We start from the raw sequence: 19,772 nt of genomic DNA, 5'->3' as shown, positions 1-19,772 counted from the left end.
TTTTTTAGAATTGGAATCCAATGACGATAATGTCCGTTGCCATGTGTTAAAATTTCACCACTTCACTGTAAGCTTGGGTGTAAAACTCGCACGGAGTGCCAATAGAACTTTTTTTAATAGCTTTTTTGTGTTTGTAGAAGTAGGTGTTAGGTACCAAACGGCGTGATTCCGATTTGCTCGTCTTAAGAAGAATAACAGCTTTTCAAGCCTGATTACTTAATCACAAGTAACTTCCTGATAAACACAAAGAAGAATTTTTCTGTACAAACAATCGATAGAGAGTGCATTCATGGAAATTAAAGATTAATTAGAGATAAAAACATTTATATAAATGATAGTAGTATATAAATGGCTGGAAAGATTGAGGTAGAGATAAAATTTAATTAATGCATTTAATAACTTTAGTTTTCTAACTAAAATTCCAACTCTTTCATGCAACAACCGATCCTCACGGGAAATTCATTTCAACCAACCGACGTCAGAATTCGAGGCATAGAATCCGAAAGTACATTTTACATTTTTTATTTTCCCAATTCTCTACCTATAATTATAAGACCTCTCTAATCAACCTCTTCCCACGCTCTTGTAAGAGAAAGCAAACATGACAGTAACCTACGAAGCCTGTTACACCGTGAAGCCTATGGAGCCAACAAAGTGTGGACGTGTACCCCTATCTGAATGGGATCAAATAGGTACCATAACTCACGTTCCCACAATCTACTTCTATCGTCTCTCACAAAACTTCCATCTCTTCCCAAACAACACCATTGCTTCCAACTTGAAGGACTCATTAAGCCGAGTCCTTGTGCCGTTTTATCCTCTAGCTGGTCGTTTACGCTGGATAAGCAATGGTCGTTTAGAGCTTGATTGCAATGCCATGGGGGTTCAGTTCGTTGAAGCTCAGTCCTCATCAAGTTTAGAAGATCTGGGTGACTTTTCACCCTCTTCAGAACACCACTATCTTTTTCCCAAAGTAGACTACACTCTCCCAATTCACGAGTTGCCCTTGGTTCTGGCTCAGTTAACTAAGTTCAAGTGTGGTGGCATCAGCATCAGCATGACAATTTCTCATGCCGTTGCTGATGGACCAAGTGCCCTGCACTTCACTCGCGAGTGGGCGAGGCTTGCACGCGGCGAAACTCTGGAAAAGGTGCCGTTTCTTGACTGGAAAGTGTTTCGTGCTGGGGAGCCTCCTTCGGTGCCGCTAACAAAGTGTCACGTTCACACGGAGTTCAATCACCCTCCGTTGTTGCTGGGGCAAACGAATAACTCAGAGGAAAGGAAGAAGAAAACCACAGTGGCTATTCTGAAACTGAGCAAATTCCAAGTTGAGACCCTGAGAAAGACAGCGAATGAGAGTTGGAATAGACCTAGGAACGGTCGGGCTTACAGTCGTTACGAGAGTGTAACTGGTCACGTGTGGAGAAGTGCATGCAAGGCAAGAGGGCACAAAGAGGAGCAACCAACCGCGGTTGGTATTTGCGTTGACTCGAGGAGTCGCATGGAACCTCCTTTGCCAAAAGAGTATTTTGGAAATGCCACTTTGGATGTGATTGCTTCTAGCCTGGCGGGTGATTTGATGTCAAAGCCTTTGGGGTATGCGTCGAGTAGAATAAGAGAGGCCATTGAGAGGGTGAATGATGAGTACGTGAGGTCGGGGGTTGAGTTCTTGAAGAATCAGGAAGACTTGAGTAGGTTTCAGGATCTTTATGCAGTAGGAAGTGAGAAAGGGCCTTTCTATGGGAACCCTAATCTTGGTGTGGTTAGTTGGTTGACTTTGCCCATCTATGGGGTTGATTTTGGGTGGGGGAAGGAGGTTTATATGGGTCCAGGCACACATGACTTTGATGGAGATTCTTTGCTTCTTCCTGGTCCTGATGGGGATGATGGATCTTTGTTGCTTGCTTTATGTTTGCAAGTGGTGCATATGGATGCGTTTAAGAAGCATTTTTATGAGGACATTGAGTAAGTATCATGTGAAAGGGAAATACACTTGCATGCACCAATATATATATAATTGTTGTCGACACCTTCTCAACTTAAAAATAACCTAAATAAGACTATGAGAAATTTAATAAAATATGAATGTGAATGCACAACCATGCATATGTTAATTTCTTAACCATTGTGTTGTACCTGTAGTTTTATCCATTGCAATAATAAAGGAAACATCTTTGTTTTATATATTTTAGAATATTTTATTCTTCATTAGTTATGCACATAAATCTACCAGCTGATATTGGACAGCTTCTGAACTTAGTATAACCTAAATAAGACACGAACACTATATATGCATATTCAGGGAATTTTACCAAAATTGTGTAGTTTTTTTTTTATTTATGTAAATGGAAATATTCAGAAAATATTATAAGAATGACCATTTTTTGTCAAAGTTGTCTATGTGTAGGCACATAAGTTAAATTCATTAACCTTTCTATTTTTTTTTAATTAAAGTTTCCAATCTGATTGACAACTTCAGTTTAAATAAAATTGAATGCTGGATTGACAACTTCAGTTTAAATAAAATTGAATACTGGATTGACAACTTCAATGTATTTTATCTCAAATGAAATTTCCAATTCTGTTGGCAAGTTTAGTTGTTTTTTTTAAATAATTAACATTTTTTAAAATTGAAAGATGTATATAATAATAATTTAAAAATTATTTGAATTTACATGAAGTGAATAAAAATAAGAATATTGAAAAAATTTGTATTTTTATAGATAATTAATATTAAAAAAATTAAACTAAATTTTGTTTTCACAAAAAACAAAGTTACCTAAAATTAAGTTGGGTTTAAAATAGGTTGTGTAATAAATGTAAAATATTTAGTACTTTTTAAATATTATTAAAATTAAAAATATTTTTGTTGTTTTTAAAAATTTGAAATTATGTTTGTGAAATAACGTTTATAATTGATAAAATTATAAATAAAAAGGTAGCGTAAAGACAATGAGATGCCATAAAATTCTAATAAAATGATTTCTGAAAATACAACCAATTTTTAGAGTACTTTTATAGATAATTCTTATTAAAATGATATTATCAATAAACATTAATTTTCTTAAATTAAAGATAACGAAAAGATATTTACACATACTAATTAAAGAGTACTGAGTATAACATATTATAAAAATATTGATTGAAAATAATATATTATGTACAAACAATAAAAATATAAGAAAAATAAAATAAAAATATATTTTTTAGCAATTGTTTGTCAATATTTAATATCAATTAATTATATTAACTTGCTTTTTTTATAAGTTGATAATAATTAAATTTCATGTTTTAAAGTATCATTTTTAAATTCCTTTAAGTGAGTATAAGTATTAAATATTGTTTGTGTGTGGATAACTATTAAAATATAAGTATTAAAATATAAGTATTCAAAGTGGGAAAATATAATTAAATTTAATGAAAAATTAATGGTTATCTGTATATTTTATCCTCTCAATTTTCTTTATTTTTTGTTTGTTTTAACTCTCCAATAAAAGATTAACAGGTTTTGTTTATTTTTGCTTTTGCACTTTCGTTTTTGGTCTATACTGAAGAAGAAGCCGTGAACTGAATAGACAGGTAGTGGTCTTTCGCTAACAAACAACATTGCATTTAATATTCCATGCAATTCTAACCTAACATTCATGTCTTCCGCGACTTCATTCACTTCTATTCCCTCTCACCACAAACCATGGCTATCACCACCTCCTTAACACTCCAGGACGTACACTTATGATGTTACAGTATGTTGATGTTTCAAAGGCTAGAACCAAAGTAAAGGGTAAAATATAACCTATATTACATGTATCTTTTTTGTGATTTAATTTATTCAACCATATTCTTTTCTACGCATGGACAACATGTGGAGAATAGCATGGATAACTCTTTTGCCCATTGGCTCTTTCTCTGCTCCACCAGAGATTCTTATTCTATTCCTTATTATTTATAAAATACTTATTATTTATAAAATACTCTTACTTATTGGCTATAATGAAGACATTGTATGAAAATAAAAAATATTAGTTGAGTTTTGTTAATGTTTTTAAAACAGATTTCAAGTAGTTAACTTTGTTTACAAATTTAAAGATATTAGTACATTAGAACTAAATTATTATAACTAAATTCTTTTACATGTAATTTTCTCTCATATATATAGAACTAAATTTTAGTCAAAACCAAGATATAATTTTCTTCTGGAATGAACAAGGGTTCATGAGTAATGTCACCATGTAATACAAAAATACATACAAATCCATCCACAGAAAATACAAAAACAATTTATGAGAGCTAAAATATACTGATAATCTTTGTTAGCATGTGCTTGCTACTACAATTAAATAAATAATTAAAATATTAGAGAGAACTTACCTTTGTGATTGAATGACACCCTTAAGCACTCTGGAATAATGGCAAAGCTTGAGAGTGTTTTACATAGGACACAGACTCTATTAAATAGAGTTGCTTGTATGAGTTTCAAAAAATGAAAATTTGAATTCAAACTTCATTTTCAAAAAGAATCTCTGCCATGAAAAAAGAATCTATGCCATGAAAACTATAGCGATGACATAAAGTTGAACACAAAATAAAGTATTGCTTGGTGGTGCACGAAATTGCAAATGAAGTTGCCAATGGTGTGTGAACTTTTTTCATTTGGTGCTTATACAAAGTTGTCAACCATGAAGGCAACTTTTAATATAAGTTGCCAATGGTAAATGCAACTTTTTCCAAAGTTGTTAATGGTGAATACAACTTCTTCCAAAGTTGTCAATGGTGAAGTCAACTTCTTTGTTATGAAATTATAAAAAATAAAAATAAATCAAGTGTAGTGTGGAGTGATGGCTTTCTGTCACAATTACATGAGGACTTGACTTATGAATAAAAACTGTTGTACTTATACAAAACATTTGTTATATAATGGAACAACAATGCAACTCTCTAGCCTTGCATTCCTTCTTTGTTCTACACTTTTTCTTCTCTTGATTTTTGCATCCAAGTTAAAAAAAATTGTTCTTTGCCGATTTCCGCTTTGGTTAAGGCAACTTTTGAAAAACCAAAAACATGGTTTGTTGAACGAGTCTTCAAAATAGACACCATGTTACACGCAAATCATTATTATTCAGAAGATATCACAACCTTACTTAGAAAAAATCAACAAGATTCGTCTATGTGTTTTGTGGAAAGGTTTAATGCAAATTTTTGAATTTGATGTCCAAGAATTAGCCACCCCCAACATGGTCGGCGACCTCAATCATATACAGTTAGATTAACTGATTGGTGGTGTGATTGTGGCCACTTCCAAGCTCTTCGACTTCCATGTCGTCATGTTATTGTCGTTTGTTCCTCTTGTCATTTACAAATGATGACATTCATTGATCTAGTTTACAACCTCCAATTAGAAAGATATATCAAGTTGAATTCCACCCCGTTTGAAACGAGGATTATTGGTCTACTTATACCAGACCAAATTTCATATCAGAACCCCACATGCGACATAAAAACTCGGAACGACCAATTACGACTCATTTGCATAATGAAATGGATCAATCAATTCAGAACAAGACAAAAAAATGTTCTTACTGTTGCAATAAAGGTCACAACAGAGGAAATTGTCCATTTAGACTGTAGAGTCATCCTTTGTAATGTTATTCTCATCAAATATTTTAATATCATCTTCTTTTAATGACTTATATTGAATAATATATTTTATTTTTAATACATTTATTTTACATAAATACATGTATATTATTACTTTTTACATATTATATAATTTATACTTTCATATATTATATAATCTAAAAATTTATACATAAATTATATCACATTTTTATAAGTGTATTTTTAACTTTAACAATATTTAAAAAATACTAAATATTTTTAATTTATCAAACAAATCATTTTTAATCCAATTTATTTAAAATTATTGTAAAAAATATTCATTTTAATTATTCAACTTTATATATCATTTTCTTAAATAAAAAAAAATAAATTTTGGTATTATTTATAAAATACTTTTTTAATTATATATTTTTATTTAAAAAAAATATTAATTATCATTTGTTTAAAAAAATAAAATCAAGTGAACTTGGCAATTGAATTGGCAACTTTGATTGAGATAAAATACATTGAAATTGTCAATCCAGTATTCAATTTTATTTAAATTGAAATTGTTAATCCGGTTGAAAATTTTAATTAAAAGAAGAAAAGTAGGAGGGTTAAAGAATTTAATTTATGTTGCATACACCATTGACAACTTTGACCAAAAAATGCTCATTCTTGTAATATTTTCAGAATCTGCCCATTTACTAAATCTAAAAAAAAACTACACCATTTTAATAAAATTCCCGCATATTCATGTGACTTTCTCCTCCCTCTTCTAATGCATTTTTCCCTCGATAAATATAAAAATATATTAATTTTCTCTTCAAATCTTTTTGCATTTCTTTTCCTATCCTTTCTATTAGCGTCTTCTTTCGTAAATCCTCACTGTCACCTTGTTCCATTCCGTTAAGATAATACCATTTAATTCATAAAATGTTTAATATTTTAAATATCAATAATTATTTATGTTTAATATTTTAAATATCAATAATAATTTTAGTTATTAAAATAATATTTAATTTAGTCAATAAGTTAATTAATTATTATTTTTTTAAAAATTTGTTTAATTTTTATTTAATAATTTTATCGTATTGAACTAAACATGACAAACCATTTTTTTTATTATGACTTCTCTCATATTATCAAAGTTGTACAGACATGTCATGCATAATTAAGATAGAAAATTGTCATTCTGATCTGCTTCCGCTAGCAATCAATATGAATGATTGTTGTCCTCCATGCAGTATCAAACAATATGAGCGTGTTTTTTTTTTATAAAAAAAAAAATTAAATGAATTATAAAAAGAGACACTTAAGAAATGTTCTAATCCGTAGAAAAAAAAACCATAAGCAATTATCATTCACAGATGGTTGCTACTAGATTATACCTACCTACTCTGCTTACAAAACAACAAACCAACACTAGTCCAACAAAAGGACTTAAGATGCCCAAGTGCTATAAAACCTGCTAAAAAGTGCAGTAAACCTGCATCCTTCTAAGTTTTCATGCCTAAAAACAATGGTTACTTAACCCTTTCCATTCGTAAAGTGTCATATTGACTCGCTTACATTATCAGACAAAAATGACTCAAAGTTCATACACAAGCCATATAAAAGAGTGTTCCTATGCAGTATATCTATCACCTTAAAATAACTTAAAATTTATATAGAAACAAGATATAAATGAGTTTTTTTTATGCCACTTACATTATAAGATTGTGAAATAACTTAACAGTTCTATAAAAGTATAGAAGAATGTTATTTTGTCGTTTCTTACCGTCAAATGACTCAAATGTCATACATACATATATATATATATATAATGATAATTAAAATAAAAAAGAGTCATATATTATTAACCCATAAAATAACTCTTTAACTATAATGCATTGAAGTAAGATGTGTACCTTAATATTAAAGTTAAAAGTAGGTCAAATGTAATACTTTAATGTCATATTCAAGCTCAAGCCAATTCATGTATAATGAGATAATAAGGTGATAGATTATCACAATTAACTCAAATCTTACCATTATAAAATTTAATGATTAATTAAAATATACTAAAAATATTTAATTATCAATCATGACAAAAAATAATTGTTAAAGAAAATATTTCATTAATTAGAATTAACGATGAGATTAATAGAACTTCAAAATACATTTTGATTTATATAAGGAATATTTTGTATGTATTTAAGATACTTACACAAATCCTATTAGTAAAATACAATTTGTTGGAAAGAAGGTAAAATAGATTATGGTAAAGTAGTTTTTCCTTATATATTGCTTAATTTTTTTAGTGAATGTGTGACATAAACTCAGTTGAATATTTATGTTTTTATGTATTGAAAAAAAAATGTTGATTAGTTTCCATATATATATATATATATATATATATATATATCTTTTCCAAATCTTTAAAAGTTGAGTTTGTTTAACAAGTGAAAAAGATGCTTAAAGTAAAGCAAAGAGGCAATGTGAGAGTAATTAAATCCATCTACATGGAGGTAATTAGAGCAAGAAGATGCCTTGTGGTTGTGGCGCCTCTTTTTCTTATTGGACCCTTGAAGTGGCTTACAAAGTAGTTAACCCCTGGATATAATTATAAATTGTTTTACTAATTGATTAGTTACCTTCTCAATTTTTGTCTATATTGTAATCAAATCCCTATAAATGGGCACAGTGTATGCGAGTTTTAGAGAGAAAGAAAAAACAAATGAACGTCTTCAACGGTTGATTCAGTCTCAAAAACCTTTTACCTCGCACTGGTGTGAGAGAAGCAAAACATGTTGGTAACCGTGAAAGCATGTTGCACTGTGAGGCCAATGGAGGCAACATGGTGCGGACGCGTAGCTTTATCTGAATGGGATCAAACAGGCAAAGTAACCCACGTCCCCATGATCTACTTCTATCGTCTTCCACAAAACTTCCTCTCTCAAGACAACATCATTGCTTCCACCTTGAAGGACTCATTAAGCCGAGTCCTGGTGCCGTTTTATCCACTTGCTGGTCGTTTACATTGGACAAACAATGGACGTTTAGAACTTGATTGCAACGCCACCGGCGTTCGATTCATTGAAGCTGAGTCCTCATCAACTTTAGAAGATCTCACTGATTTTTCAGCTTCTTCAAAATACCACCACCTTGTCCCTACTGTGGACTACTACTCCCTCCCAATTCACGAGTTGCCGTTGGCTCTGGTTCAGCTAACCAAATTCAAGTGTGGTGGCATTTGTATTGGCGTAACACTTTCGCACGTAGTTATAGATGGACCAAGTGCAATGCACTTCACATGTGAGTGGGCAAGGCTTGCACGGGGCCAGACTCTGCATACGGTGCCATTCCTTGACCGGAAAGTTTTGCGTGCTGGGGAGCCTCCTTTGGTGCCACTAACAAAATGTCACGTTCACACGGAGTTCGATGATCCTCCCTTGTTGCTGGGCCGAACTGATAACAATGAGGAAAAGAAGAAGGAAACCAGAATGGTTACCATTAAAATAAGCAGAAGTCAAGTTGAAACATTGAAAAAGAGAGCAAATGAGAGTTCGCATAGGCCTAGAAATGGTCGTGGTTATTCCCGTTATGAGAGTGTGACTAGTCACATATGGAGAAGTGCATGCAAGGCAAGGGATCACAAAGAGAACCAACCAACTATGCTTACTATTGCCGTTGACTCGAGAGGTCGCATGGAACCTCCTTTGCCAAAAGGGTACTTCGGGAATGCCAATTTGGATACTGTTGCATGTAGTCTTGCGGGTGATTTGGTGTCAGAGCCTTTGGGGTTTACGGCGAGTAGAATAAGGGAGGCGATCGAGAGGGTGAGCGATGAGTATGTGAGGTCGGGGATTGAGTTCTTGAAGAATCAGGAGGATTTGAGAAGGTTTCATCAAGATCTTCATCCAGAAGGGAGAGAGAAGGAGCCTTTCTATGGGAACCCCAATTTGTCTGTGGTTAGTTGGTTGAGGTTGCCTCTATATGACACTGATTTTGGGTGGGGGAAGGGGGTTTATACGAGTCCAGCAACACATGACTTTGATGGAGATTTCGTGCTTCTTCCCGATCCTGATGAGGATGGATCTGTGCTGGTTTGTTTAGGTCTGCAAGTGCTGCATATTGATGCATTTAGGAATCATTTTTACCAGGACATTGCATAAGACTCGTGGGAATGCATGAATCTACCAGCTGAAATTGGACAGCTTCTGAACTTATATAACCTAAATAAGACACGAACACCATATGCATATTCATGTGACTTTCTCCTCCATCTTCTACTGCATTTTTCCCTCGATAAATATAAAAATATATTCACTTTCTCTTCAAATATTTTTGCATTTCGTTTCCTTTCCTTTCTTTCTGATTATATTCTTTGTCATTCTTATCATTTTTCACTTTATTTAGTTTTCCTAAAAGAAGAATTGTATGTGGTGAAAAACTGCCTCAATTAATTGTATAATACGACAACTTTATACGTGCCATAATGTTTCTTCGAAATATGACATGTAGAACCGCTATAATTATCTTTTGAAATAAAAACTCTTCCGTGTTTTTTTCTCTCCATAACCTTTCTCTTTTCCTATGTTTTTTTTGTATATATCCCCTTTGAGGTAAGAATTTTTGTTATTATTGCACCCTAAACCTTTAAATGATATATTTTCCTACCCTTTAGCATGTTTAAGGAAGGAGAACATATATGCAATATACATAGAGAAGGGAATGATTGGTTTTAATTGTTGAAAGCTCAAAAAGTTGAAAATAGGAAGAATCTTTTCCTATTGACGAAAAAAAAAAGAAAAGAAAAATGCATGTTGAAAATCATGAATAAGTGAAAAAAAAGGAAAATGAGTTAAAGTGTGAAGTCAAAGGAAAATGGTGATTAGATAACACATATGTGCTATAATTGGATTGTAGGTATGTTCTTCTTCTTTAAAATATGTATTTTGTTATCAGAAAAACCAATATTTTTTTGGAAGTCGAGCCTCATTATAACCCTGAAAAAGACTACAAGATTCATGTTTCTAATATGTTTGTGATATGAAGATGAAATGAATAGCAATTGTGATTTGTGATGATTAAGTGAAAATAGAGAGAAACACTTACCTATGAGCATATAAGAAGAAATTCCTTAATGAATTATCATTTAATTGTTTTGATTTGATCCTAGAAGTTGATTGTATCTATATTTTTCTATATTTGAATTTGAAAGCATCATAAGTTTCTAATTTGACCTGTTGTTTAGTGAATTAAGTTGTTTTGATATTTAAATTCAAATATATTCATTTACTTTGCTTGAGATCAATCAAAATTCTAAGTTGGGGAAAGTTGATAAGTGTCAAATTTCAGTAATATTTCATATTAAAATATAGGCCCTTATGAGTATTAATTTCTAAAATAAGTATAAAATAACCTTTAATTTATCAATTTATACCTTTTTACATATTTTGTAATCTTTATTTGAATAAGAACGATTTATTCCCAAATTTTGTGTTAATTTCAGGATTCTAAGGGAGAATGAAAATGATTGGGCAAAAGGAGAATAATATAAGCTAAAAATGGAAAGTTGAAAGGCCCTGACACGCATCAAACTCACACAAGCCTACCTCATCCTCAGGGCATCTTGCTCAAGCGAGCTCATTCTCGCTTAAGCGAGATTACTCCAACAACGTTGGGTTTTTTGATGTCTTACTCACTCAAGCGAGTTCTGTCTTGCTTGAGCGAGAATCCACTTAACCCAAGTCATTTAGGTTAAATAGGGGATTAAAGACACAATCCTAGTGTGCAAGATTGAGAGAAAAACACCATTGAGTGAACTGTAATCCAATTTGGGGGAACAAGAGATGTTAGAAACATTAGAGGAGACAACTGTCAAAGAGAAACATATTGGATCTTCTTTTCATGTTCTCCCTACTTGTAACCGTCATCATGTGTGGTTAATTCTACCCTTTGGGATTGAGAGTAATCTCACTACAAAAAAATGTGTAAAAAGTGGCGGTTTTAATATGGCGGTTATTAATAACCGCCACAAATTTCAGTATAATACGTCATTTCATTAACCACCACAATTATCTTTCAAATTATGTCATTTTTAACTGTCATAATTTTCCTTCAGAATTGAAATTGCTTTATTCCTTTATTCCTATATTCACATTTTTTATTTAAAAATCCTTCAGTTTTTCAATTGAAAATAATTTTCTTTTTGAAAACTTAAGAAAATAATTTTTTTTTTGAATTTCAGGAAACCAGAGTGAACCTAACTCCTAACTCTTCACTCTCGTCTCTCTCTGCCTCACGAACCCTAACTCTTCACTCTCGTCTCTCTCTGCCTCACGAACCCTAACTCTTCACTCTCGCCTCTCTCTGCCTCACGAACTCTAGCGCTCTCTGCCTACTCACGAACCCTACCGCTCTCGGCCCCCACACGAACCCTAGCGCTCTCGGCCTCCACACGAACCCTAGCGCTTTCTACACGGAACCGATTTGAAGGTAATTAAATGCTCGCACGTTCTCTTATCAATGTCGACCATCAACTTCATTCATGTTTTGGATGTGCTTGCTTCGTAGATTTTTTTTTGAATGTTTCGTGCTTTGTTTGATGTTTTGAATGTTTCGTTCTATTTGTGTATCCGCATCTTTTTACTAGGTAGCTAAAGAGCAATTGAAGCAAGTTATCACAGAGGCGGCAGGGGAGAAAGAGTTTCCTGACTCGAGTTCTGGTTTTCGAGCAATTGAAGCAAGTTATCACAGAGGCAGGTGAGAGAATTCTAAAACTCATTTTGAGTTCTAAGAAAATGCAATATCTCTTTCAAATGCAAAATCAGAGCAACCTAAAATTCCAAGGTATAATTCTGTGCTTGTATTCTTTGCTGGTAACTGGTGTTGTATGATGCACCTTCGACAGTGTGTGAATTGGATAAAAGAATCGTCATGACTAATATCTGCTGGTATCTCTAATTTTGTTAAAGCTTTTTTAAATTGTTCCTGCAACTTTTCAGTTAGGGTTTAAGTTTGATATTGTTTTTAGAGACTTTATTGTATATGTGAAATTCAGAATATAATAGTTCTTATAGGAATTGAGAAGAGACATGACTTTTTAACTTAGATAAAAAGGATATACAATTTATAACTGGTAAATTGATATATAATGGAAAGAATAAATAGATGATTAACGTTTTTTAATTTATCTTTATATTGGTACAAACTAAGATTTGAAACATGCATCATCATTAATGAAGAAGCCAGCAATAGAATTTAGTAAAGGAGTTTGATGTATGCCACTTCATCAACATTTGTAACTCGAAACAAACGAAATTCTGATTATATATATTGACATGATAAACGATGGAGTCTTTTTGACAGTTCAAATCTGTGTAAAAGGCCAAAGTTGTTTAATATAATATTCCCACACTAAACTGCACTTATTTAATCCAATATGGATATTTATCTCATACACAAGTCCTTTTTTATTGTTATATAAAAAACAAAAAACTTAACATTGTCTTTAGACATACTTATATAAAAAAAACATTATTTAGAACCATGATTAGTCATATTGACAGGGTAATGCAGTGCATTCCTTATACTTATGGTAGTTTGTCATTGTTAACTCTAGTTTTTTATATGCTGCTTTGTCCTTTACATAGGTTTTATGCATTCAAGGCTTCCTTACGTGTCCCAAGCACGCTGAGCGCATCATTCTTCTTGTTGAGATGTTGCAGGTAACATGAATGTCAGCTCCTCCTGTGGTTTCTATGGTCATATAATTTATAGTCTGTCTGTGTTTTGTCTGGTTGTGATTGTACTTCCAGTTTCCCCAAACAAGACAATAGGTTGCCTAGAGTATGCTTCCTCAAACAACCTTGCAAACTGTACTGACTGAAAATATCTAATTATATGATGGAAACATGGGATCTTATTAGAAAGAATAAGGGTTCTCCCTCAAATATAGTGCCCAATTTGTAGACCTTTGACAGTTTGAGCTCCAATGGCCAAAGGCTCCAATGAACTTTAAGAGTAGCTTGTAAATAAGCCTCCTTTGGTTGGTGCATAAATTGGCTTACTAAACTCAACTTTATGTTTGGATCAATTGGAGTACTAACTGGCTTGCAGGTTATCTTCCATATTTCTTTAAGTCAATAATAAATATTTAGGTCTTCCTTATCTCAATTTTTGTGGCAAGGCATTGACTTAGGATTTATTGCTTCTTTTTGCATCCCCAATTACTATAATATCATTAACATACATCAGTAATATTGTTTCTCCCCTTGAAACTGAAATGTTTGAAAATCCTTCAGTTTTTCACTTGAAAAATGATTTTTTTTTTAAAACTTAAGAAAATAATTTTTAAAGAAGTCAAGTCAAGGGATTTTATTAAGTCCTTAATCATGACTAAAAGATTATATAAAAGTGTGTTTATATTTTAATTTTTTTAGTTTTCTATTTAATTCTCATTTCTCAAAAATTTAAAATCATTGTTTTAATGTGCTGAGATTATTTTTAAGAATTCAGTTTTCACAACTCTTTTTAGAATTCAGTTTTCACTATGATGCCCATAACTTGTCCCTCTTGATGCTTTGGTGATGGTGACTATGCTCTCCTGATTGAGTGACTATTCTGATTTGCTATATTCTGTGGGAATATAGCAACGTGGGAAGCTTATGAAGGTACTACTAGGATTATAATATTTTAAGCACCAAAAAAATAGCTAAGTTTTGTTTACAGAATAACTTTTTTTGAGTCAGTACAGTGTTCTGAAATTGATAGAGCGATACACAAAGCAATAAACAATCCTCACAATTTTAAGATGCAATTTTGAACTTCTAAATTTTAGGACAACTACATATCCTTTGCTATTGTTGTCGGATTGGTTTTTAATGACTTGGAAGGTTGTGACATACATACCCTGGAAAATGAATTTTGACATGTTATGCTATGATGTCTGATTATAAACTGTTTATAAACAAAGGCTAATGAGTAATGACATCCCTATTGAGTTACATTTATTTGCATAAATAATCTTCTCTGTATACCTTATAGTTTCAGTTCCAATGTGTAATAGTTTTATATGGGCCAAACTGTATAGATCCTTTCTATGGTCCAATACAATATTCTGGTCCCTCACTTCAACATTTTATGTTCTGTTTGCAGTTGCAACTACATTTATTATGATGTGACTTCATCATTCCCCCACCTTGGGCATTCAGGCATAGTTGAAGCTGCACGAGAGCTTTTTATGCAGATTGAAGGAAATCCTGAAAGGCTTGGTAAGAAATACTTTAGGTTTTTTAAACTTTTTTCTTTTTATTAAGAAGAAATGGTACAGATCTGTACCATTTGATTAAGAAGGCAGTTTCAATTAGGAAGCATCTGGAGAGGAACAGAAAGACTAGCTCCTACCTATTTGGAAGTAGTAAGTGCCTTCAAACCCCTCACCTATTTGTTGCACTGATCACCATTTTGATTAATGATTGCTTTGATTTGAATTGATCTGCTAGTACATGCTTGCAGCAATTGATTATTAAAACACTGTTTGAAGATTATTATAGTATTATTATAGTCAAAACTTGTGTTTGAAACATCAATACTGACCTAAAGTTGAGAAAAATATCATAAAACCAGCAGAGATTTGAACAACTCTGCGACTTCCAACACGGGTTAGACCAAGGAGTTCCACATTTTCCCTAGAATAACCAACCATTAAAGCTCATCAAGCTATCATAGAAAGATATAATCATATAAGGTCGTATGCAGGGATCAACTAGTATTAGTGATTCCTAAAGGGCAACTTACACAGATACAGTGGAACCTGTTCCAGTTCCATAGAGACCATCAAGCAAGATACCAATCCCCTTTAATAAACAAAAATAAGCTCTTAGAGACATTTATAACTATTACTACTGTAATTAACTAGGGATTTGTTTGACCATGTGGTGGCATGAAACAATCTTGTAAGGTAAAGATGATTTAGGTTTCGAAGCTTCATTAAGTTCGTAAAGTTGTGCTTTATGACTGCAAGATCATGATGATGCAGAGTAACCGTATGAGTTGGAAAAAGAAGCTGAGTAACAGTACTTATGGTAGTTTGTCATTTCTTCCATATTCTATGGATTATAATGTACATTTGAATATTTATTGATTTATTTAAGTTGGATGTCACTTGTTTGGAATATTCTTACCCTACTCTTTTAATACAAGCTATCAATATAGTGTGTAAGGTGATTATTGTATTTTATGCACTAATCTGAATCATTTTGTGAATCAGGACTTCTTTGGATTAATTAGGAGTCATAACAAGGACAAGAATTGCTCTTGTGGCAGCATCCATAAGAAGTACATTAAATTAATTAGAATGGAAGAATGATTTTGGTGTTTATAGGGAGAGACCATGCAAGCTGCCAATGCCAAGAAGCCATGCACAACTACAAGTAAAGCAACAAAACCAAAGTCAAGCCCACTCAAGGATCCTCAAAATGTTGCTGCCAAGGTTTGCTTAATTACTTCAAACCTAAGTTAAATTATGTATGTCGCATATATGTTCCATGTTTTGATTGCAAATTAAGAAAACTTAAATATAAGCTCAATGCTGATAGAATGTTTGTACGAGTGTATCACAGAACAGAAGAGAGAGAATAAGTGAGCGGCTTAAGACACTCCAAGAACTGGTCCCTAACGGCTCCAAGGTAGATTTTTCAAACTAGTTTGAAATGCTGCATTCTTTTGCATTTCCTTTGCAACAATATCTAGGATTATGATTTAATTCCATTGATGGATTATTATTGTTATGATGAATGACAGTTAATGAACATAAAATTTCTCTATTACTATTATAATACTAACAATAATTAATATTTATTTTTAATTTTAATTCCAATTCTTTGCTATATTTTAAAGTATTTTTGAAAGATTATTTTTTAAAGTGACTAATTTATCCTTTAAATTTTTTTTTATTTGTTTCAATTTATTCCTTATAACAAATTAGTTTGCAGGTCCACTGGCCTTTGAAAACGAGGAATACAATGTGAGCTTACCTAATTTGAAATTGAAACGACAAAGGTTGAGTATGCATACATGTCTAGACCCTTACCTGTTACCTGAATTAGATATATTAATATATAACACTGATTTCATTTGCTATGTAGTTATTCCATCTACAACTTTCTTTGTTGCAAGCTTCACTTTCCTCCTATTTTAAATAATTAATTTGTCACATGTTATTTTTTCTTTCTCTCTTTTCTAAAATAATTCATTTATTTTTTAAAATTTGAAAATTAACTCTAAACATATTTTAATTAATTTCAGGCACCGGATGATGGAAGTCGTACTTCATCACTGAACCAGAATATTATTGGATCAAGTGGAGGCAACAAGACAAATTAGAATTAGGACTATGACATTAGTTGTAATATATTCAAATAAAATTTACATTTTGACAATTTAATTTAATTGTTTTTTGGATTAGTTTGACATTATAAACTTTGTTATCTTAATGAATGAATAAAATCATTTCTTATTATTATATTTATCAATTTTAATTATATTATGAGGTGTAATTTTATTATAAAATTAATTTATCTTATAATTTAATTATATTATGAAATTTAATTGCGTACTGAAATTTAATTATAATATAAAATTAAATAATATTATGAAATCAAATTATAAAACGAAATTAAATTAATTATTATAAATATTAAAATTTAAATTAAATTCATATTATATCGTATTAAGTGGCGGTTAAAACTGCCACTATTTACGTTAGAATTGGTGTACCCAGTTTTAAAATTACGACATTTATAACTGACGTCAATTACACGCTTAAAATCGCCACTTTATACAATGCATAATATGGCGTCTGCTACAACGGTTCTTAATTGACCGCCATATTAAACTTTGTGGTGGCAAGAATTCTGGCGGTATGCGGTACCGCCACAGACGTATAATGCGGCGGTTAAAAACGCCAGTTTTTACGAAAATAACCGTCGCATTATACACGTTTTTTTGTAGTGTCTGTTCAAACTTTTATGCATTGACGTGATATCTAAACATAATATTTTGTTCTTGATTGATGATTTGTATTATTATTTTGTTTGTAATGATTGGTTTACCATGATCTATAATCTTAAATTTGACTATAAAGTACTTTTAAGGTTCTGACCTAAATGATATTACTTAACATATTTGAATCTTAGGAATAAATTTGAAATGTTAATTGCTATCAACGTCTAATCTTAAGGATAAATTGTTTTTATAAATATGCGAGAAATCGATATTTAGAAAGCATCTTAATAATTTTATATGCGAGGAATCAATACAAATGACTTTTATATGGGCATCAATATCAATCAAAGGACACAATATTGTCATGCTAATCAAAATACAAAAGAGTGAGAAAGATGAAATCCAATTCCTATATTTTTTCAATTGAAGCAACAAACTCTTTGACTTGTTTTCTTATTAATCATTGTCATCATAACAAATCTCAACAAACTGTTATTATTCTATTTTATATTTAGTGAATCTTTTTTACTTGAATATTCAATTGCTCCCTGTGGGTTCGGTATCTGTGCTTAGGGACAAACTACTACTTATGACAACGCAGTGCACTTGCTGTAAAATAGTCATCAAAGCAGCAATAGAAGTTTGATGTAATTGTTAGCTCCATACATTGGGTATTGGAATTTGAATTCTTGGGTCCCATGTCTACAACAACTGAAACTCAGAATTGTGACCCTATTGGTATTCAAAAGCACTAGAACTAGATTTTGTAGCTATTCCCCTATCACTGTTTTAAGCACTTGTTAACCATATTTCCTCTCTTGCATGCTTTACCTTTATATTACGTTATTAATAAATCAATTTTATCTTTTTCTCTCCATGCCATTTATTTATTCTTTTTCTTGTTAATATGTCATTTAGAACTATACTATCAAGAGTTTACTTATTAGACTTATAGGTCATTCAGACCGTTATATAGTCCTACACATGAATCAGGTATGGAGGCATGAGAGATGTGTTGGAAATACTACACAGATTGAAAATAAGTAAATTTAATACTATATTAGTGGATACAAACCTAAAATTATAAGTGTATTTTATGAAGTTAAGTTAGGTTTAAAATCCACTTATTTGATTTGATTGTTTGTTAATGGTGTCTTTATTTTATATCCTTCTTCCTCCTAGCCTAGTTCAGCACTCCTTAAGTGGTAACAAAGATCAACTGTAGACTATTGGTGTGTTTGAATTAGAATATGATGTATTGGCCAACAGGGACTATGTCCCAACTACTTATGTTTGCTCCCTCTGTCCCTTCAACCCTCAACAATTCTCCTTCCTCTCCGACGCCCACTTACGTCTTATTCTAATACCAACCCTTCTGCCCCCACAAAGATTTCCCCTTCCACAATCTGAATTTTATTCTCACTCCAAAACCCTTTTGTTTTTTAAAATTGGAATCTAATGACGATAATATATGTTGCCATGAGTTAAAATTTCACCATGTCACTGTAAGCTTGGGTGTAAAACTCGCACAGAGTGCCATGAGAACTTTTTTGTGTTTGTAGAAGTATGTGTTAGGTACCAAACGACGTGATTACGATTTGCTTGTCTTAAAGAAGAATAACAACTTTTCAAACCTCAATATATCATTGGGATGCATGCTCCCATTTCAATCAGTTTATCTTGGGTTGGACCTCTTAAAAGATTAACAATTATTGGAGGTGTATGTGGATTGTTGTGATAGGGTAAATTTGGAAACAAAGGAATCTCATCATTTTTAAAAATGGAAGAGTGGATGGTTTGGAGATTTTCACCTTGGCCCAACTCAAGGTGTGGTCTTGACTCACAAGTAGAGTAAATGATGCTTCGTTTACTTATGCCCAATGGTGTTTGGACCCTTTGGCATGTTTGAAGTCAATTAACAAGTAAGGGTGGTGTTGGAGGTCTTTGTGGGAGGATTCGGCAACTATGATCTTTCTTATGTTTTATTCCTCTATTATTCAAGTTGGATGTTATTAATGTTCGTCTATGGCCAAATTTGGAGTTTGGTTGGTGTTGCAGGTCTTTCAGTTAGTTCCGCGGTTGGGAAGGCTATACGGATACCAAGCTTGCCGGTAGGCAGGTAAGGGTTCTAACTACAAAAAAATGTGTATGTGGTGGTAGTTATTTTCGTATAACCTGGTGTT

General features: G+C 32.1%; 2 protein-coding genes and 1 long non-coding RNA gene across 6 annotated transcripts; all 3 read left to right on the top strand.

Annotated features, from left to right (window-relative positions):
• Window positions 1–566: 566 nt before the first annotated feature.
• Window positions 567–2,184, top strand: LOC137807242 (spermidine hydroxycinnamoyl transferase-like). The gene has a single exon (XM_068607753.1). It carries the CDS (start codon window positions 602–604, stop codon window positions 1,967–1,969), a length of 1,368 nt encoding a protein of 455 aa, XP_068463854.1. The 5' UTR covers window positions 567–601; the 3' UTR covers window positions 1,970–2,184.
• Window positions 2,185–8,286: 6,102 nt separating this feature from the next.
• On the top strand, window positions 8,287–9,933 carry LOC137805882 (spermidine hydroxycinnamoyl transferase-like). Its single transcript, XM_068605773.1, has one exon. It carries the CDS (start codon window positions 8,385–8,387, stop codon window positions 9,750–9,752), a length of 1,368 nt encoding a protein of 455 aa, XP_068461874.1. The 5' UTR covers window positions 8,287–8,384; the 3' UTR covers window positions 9,753–9,933.
• Window positions 9,934–11,844: 1,911 nt separating this feature from the next.
• On the top strand, window positions 11,845–17,109 carry LOC137807241 (uncharacterized). 4 transcript variants are annotated; one of them, XR_011080491.1, is made up of 6 exons: window positions 11,845–12,078; window positions 12,236–12,345; window positions 13,236–13,310; window positions 15,854–16,075; window positions 16,206–16,271; window positions 16,578–17,109. It is a non-coding gene; the product is annotated as an uncharacterized lncRNA (long non-coding RNA). The 4 variants fall into 4 exon arrangements; XR_011080490.1 differs by having other exon boundaries at window positions 12,236–13,310; XR_011080489.1 differs by lacking the exons at window positions 11,845–12,078; window positions 12,236–12,345; window positions 13,236–13,310 and adding an exon at window positions 14,473–15,001 and having other exon boundaries at window positions 16,578–16,644; window positions 16,891–17,109.
• The last annotated feature ends 2,663 nt before the right edge of the window (window positions 17,110–19,772 follow it).

This window comes from Phaseolus vulgaris, chromosome 3 (assembly GCF_000499845.2).
Source record: "Phaseolus vulgaris cultivar G19833 chromosome 3, P. vulgaris v2.0, whole genome shotgun sequence".
Lineage (NCBI taxonomy): Eukaryota > Viridiplantae > Streptophyta > Magnoliopsida > Fabales > Fabaceae > Phaseolus > Phaseolus vulgaris.
Note: the sequence above shows the minus strand (reverse complement) of the source record. Positions and strands in the feature narration are given on the sequence as shown.

Excerpts from the sequence above, each read along its gene's own strand:
- LOC137807242 (XM_068607753.1), top strand. The coding sequence starts at position 602 with ATGACAGTAACCTACGAAGCCTGTTACACCGTGAAGCCTATGGAGCCA.
- LOC137805882 (XM_068605773.1), top strand. The coding sequence starts at position 8,385 with ATGTTGGTAACCGTGAAAGCATGTTGCACTGTGAGGCCAATGGAGGCA.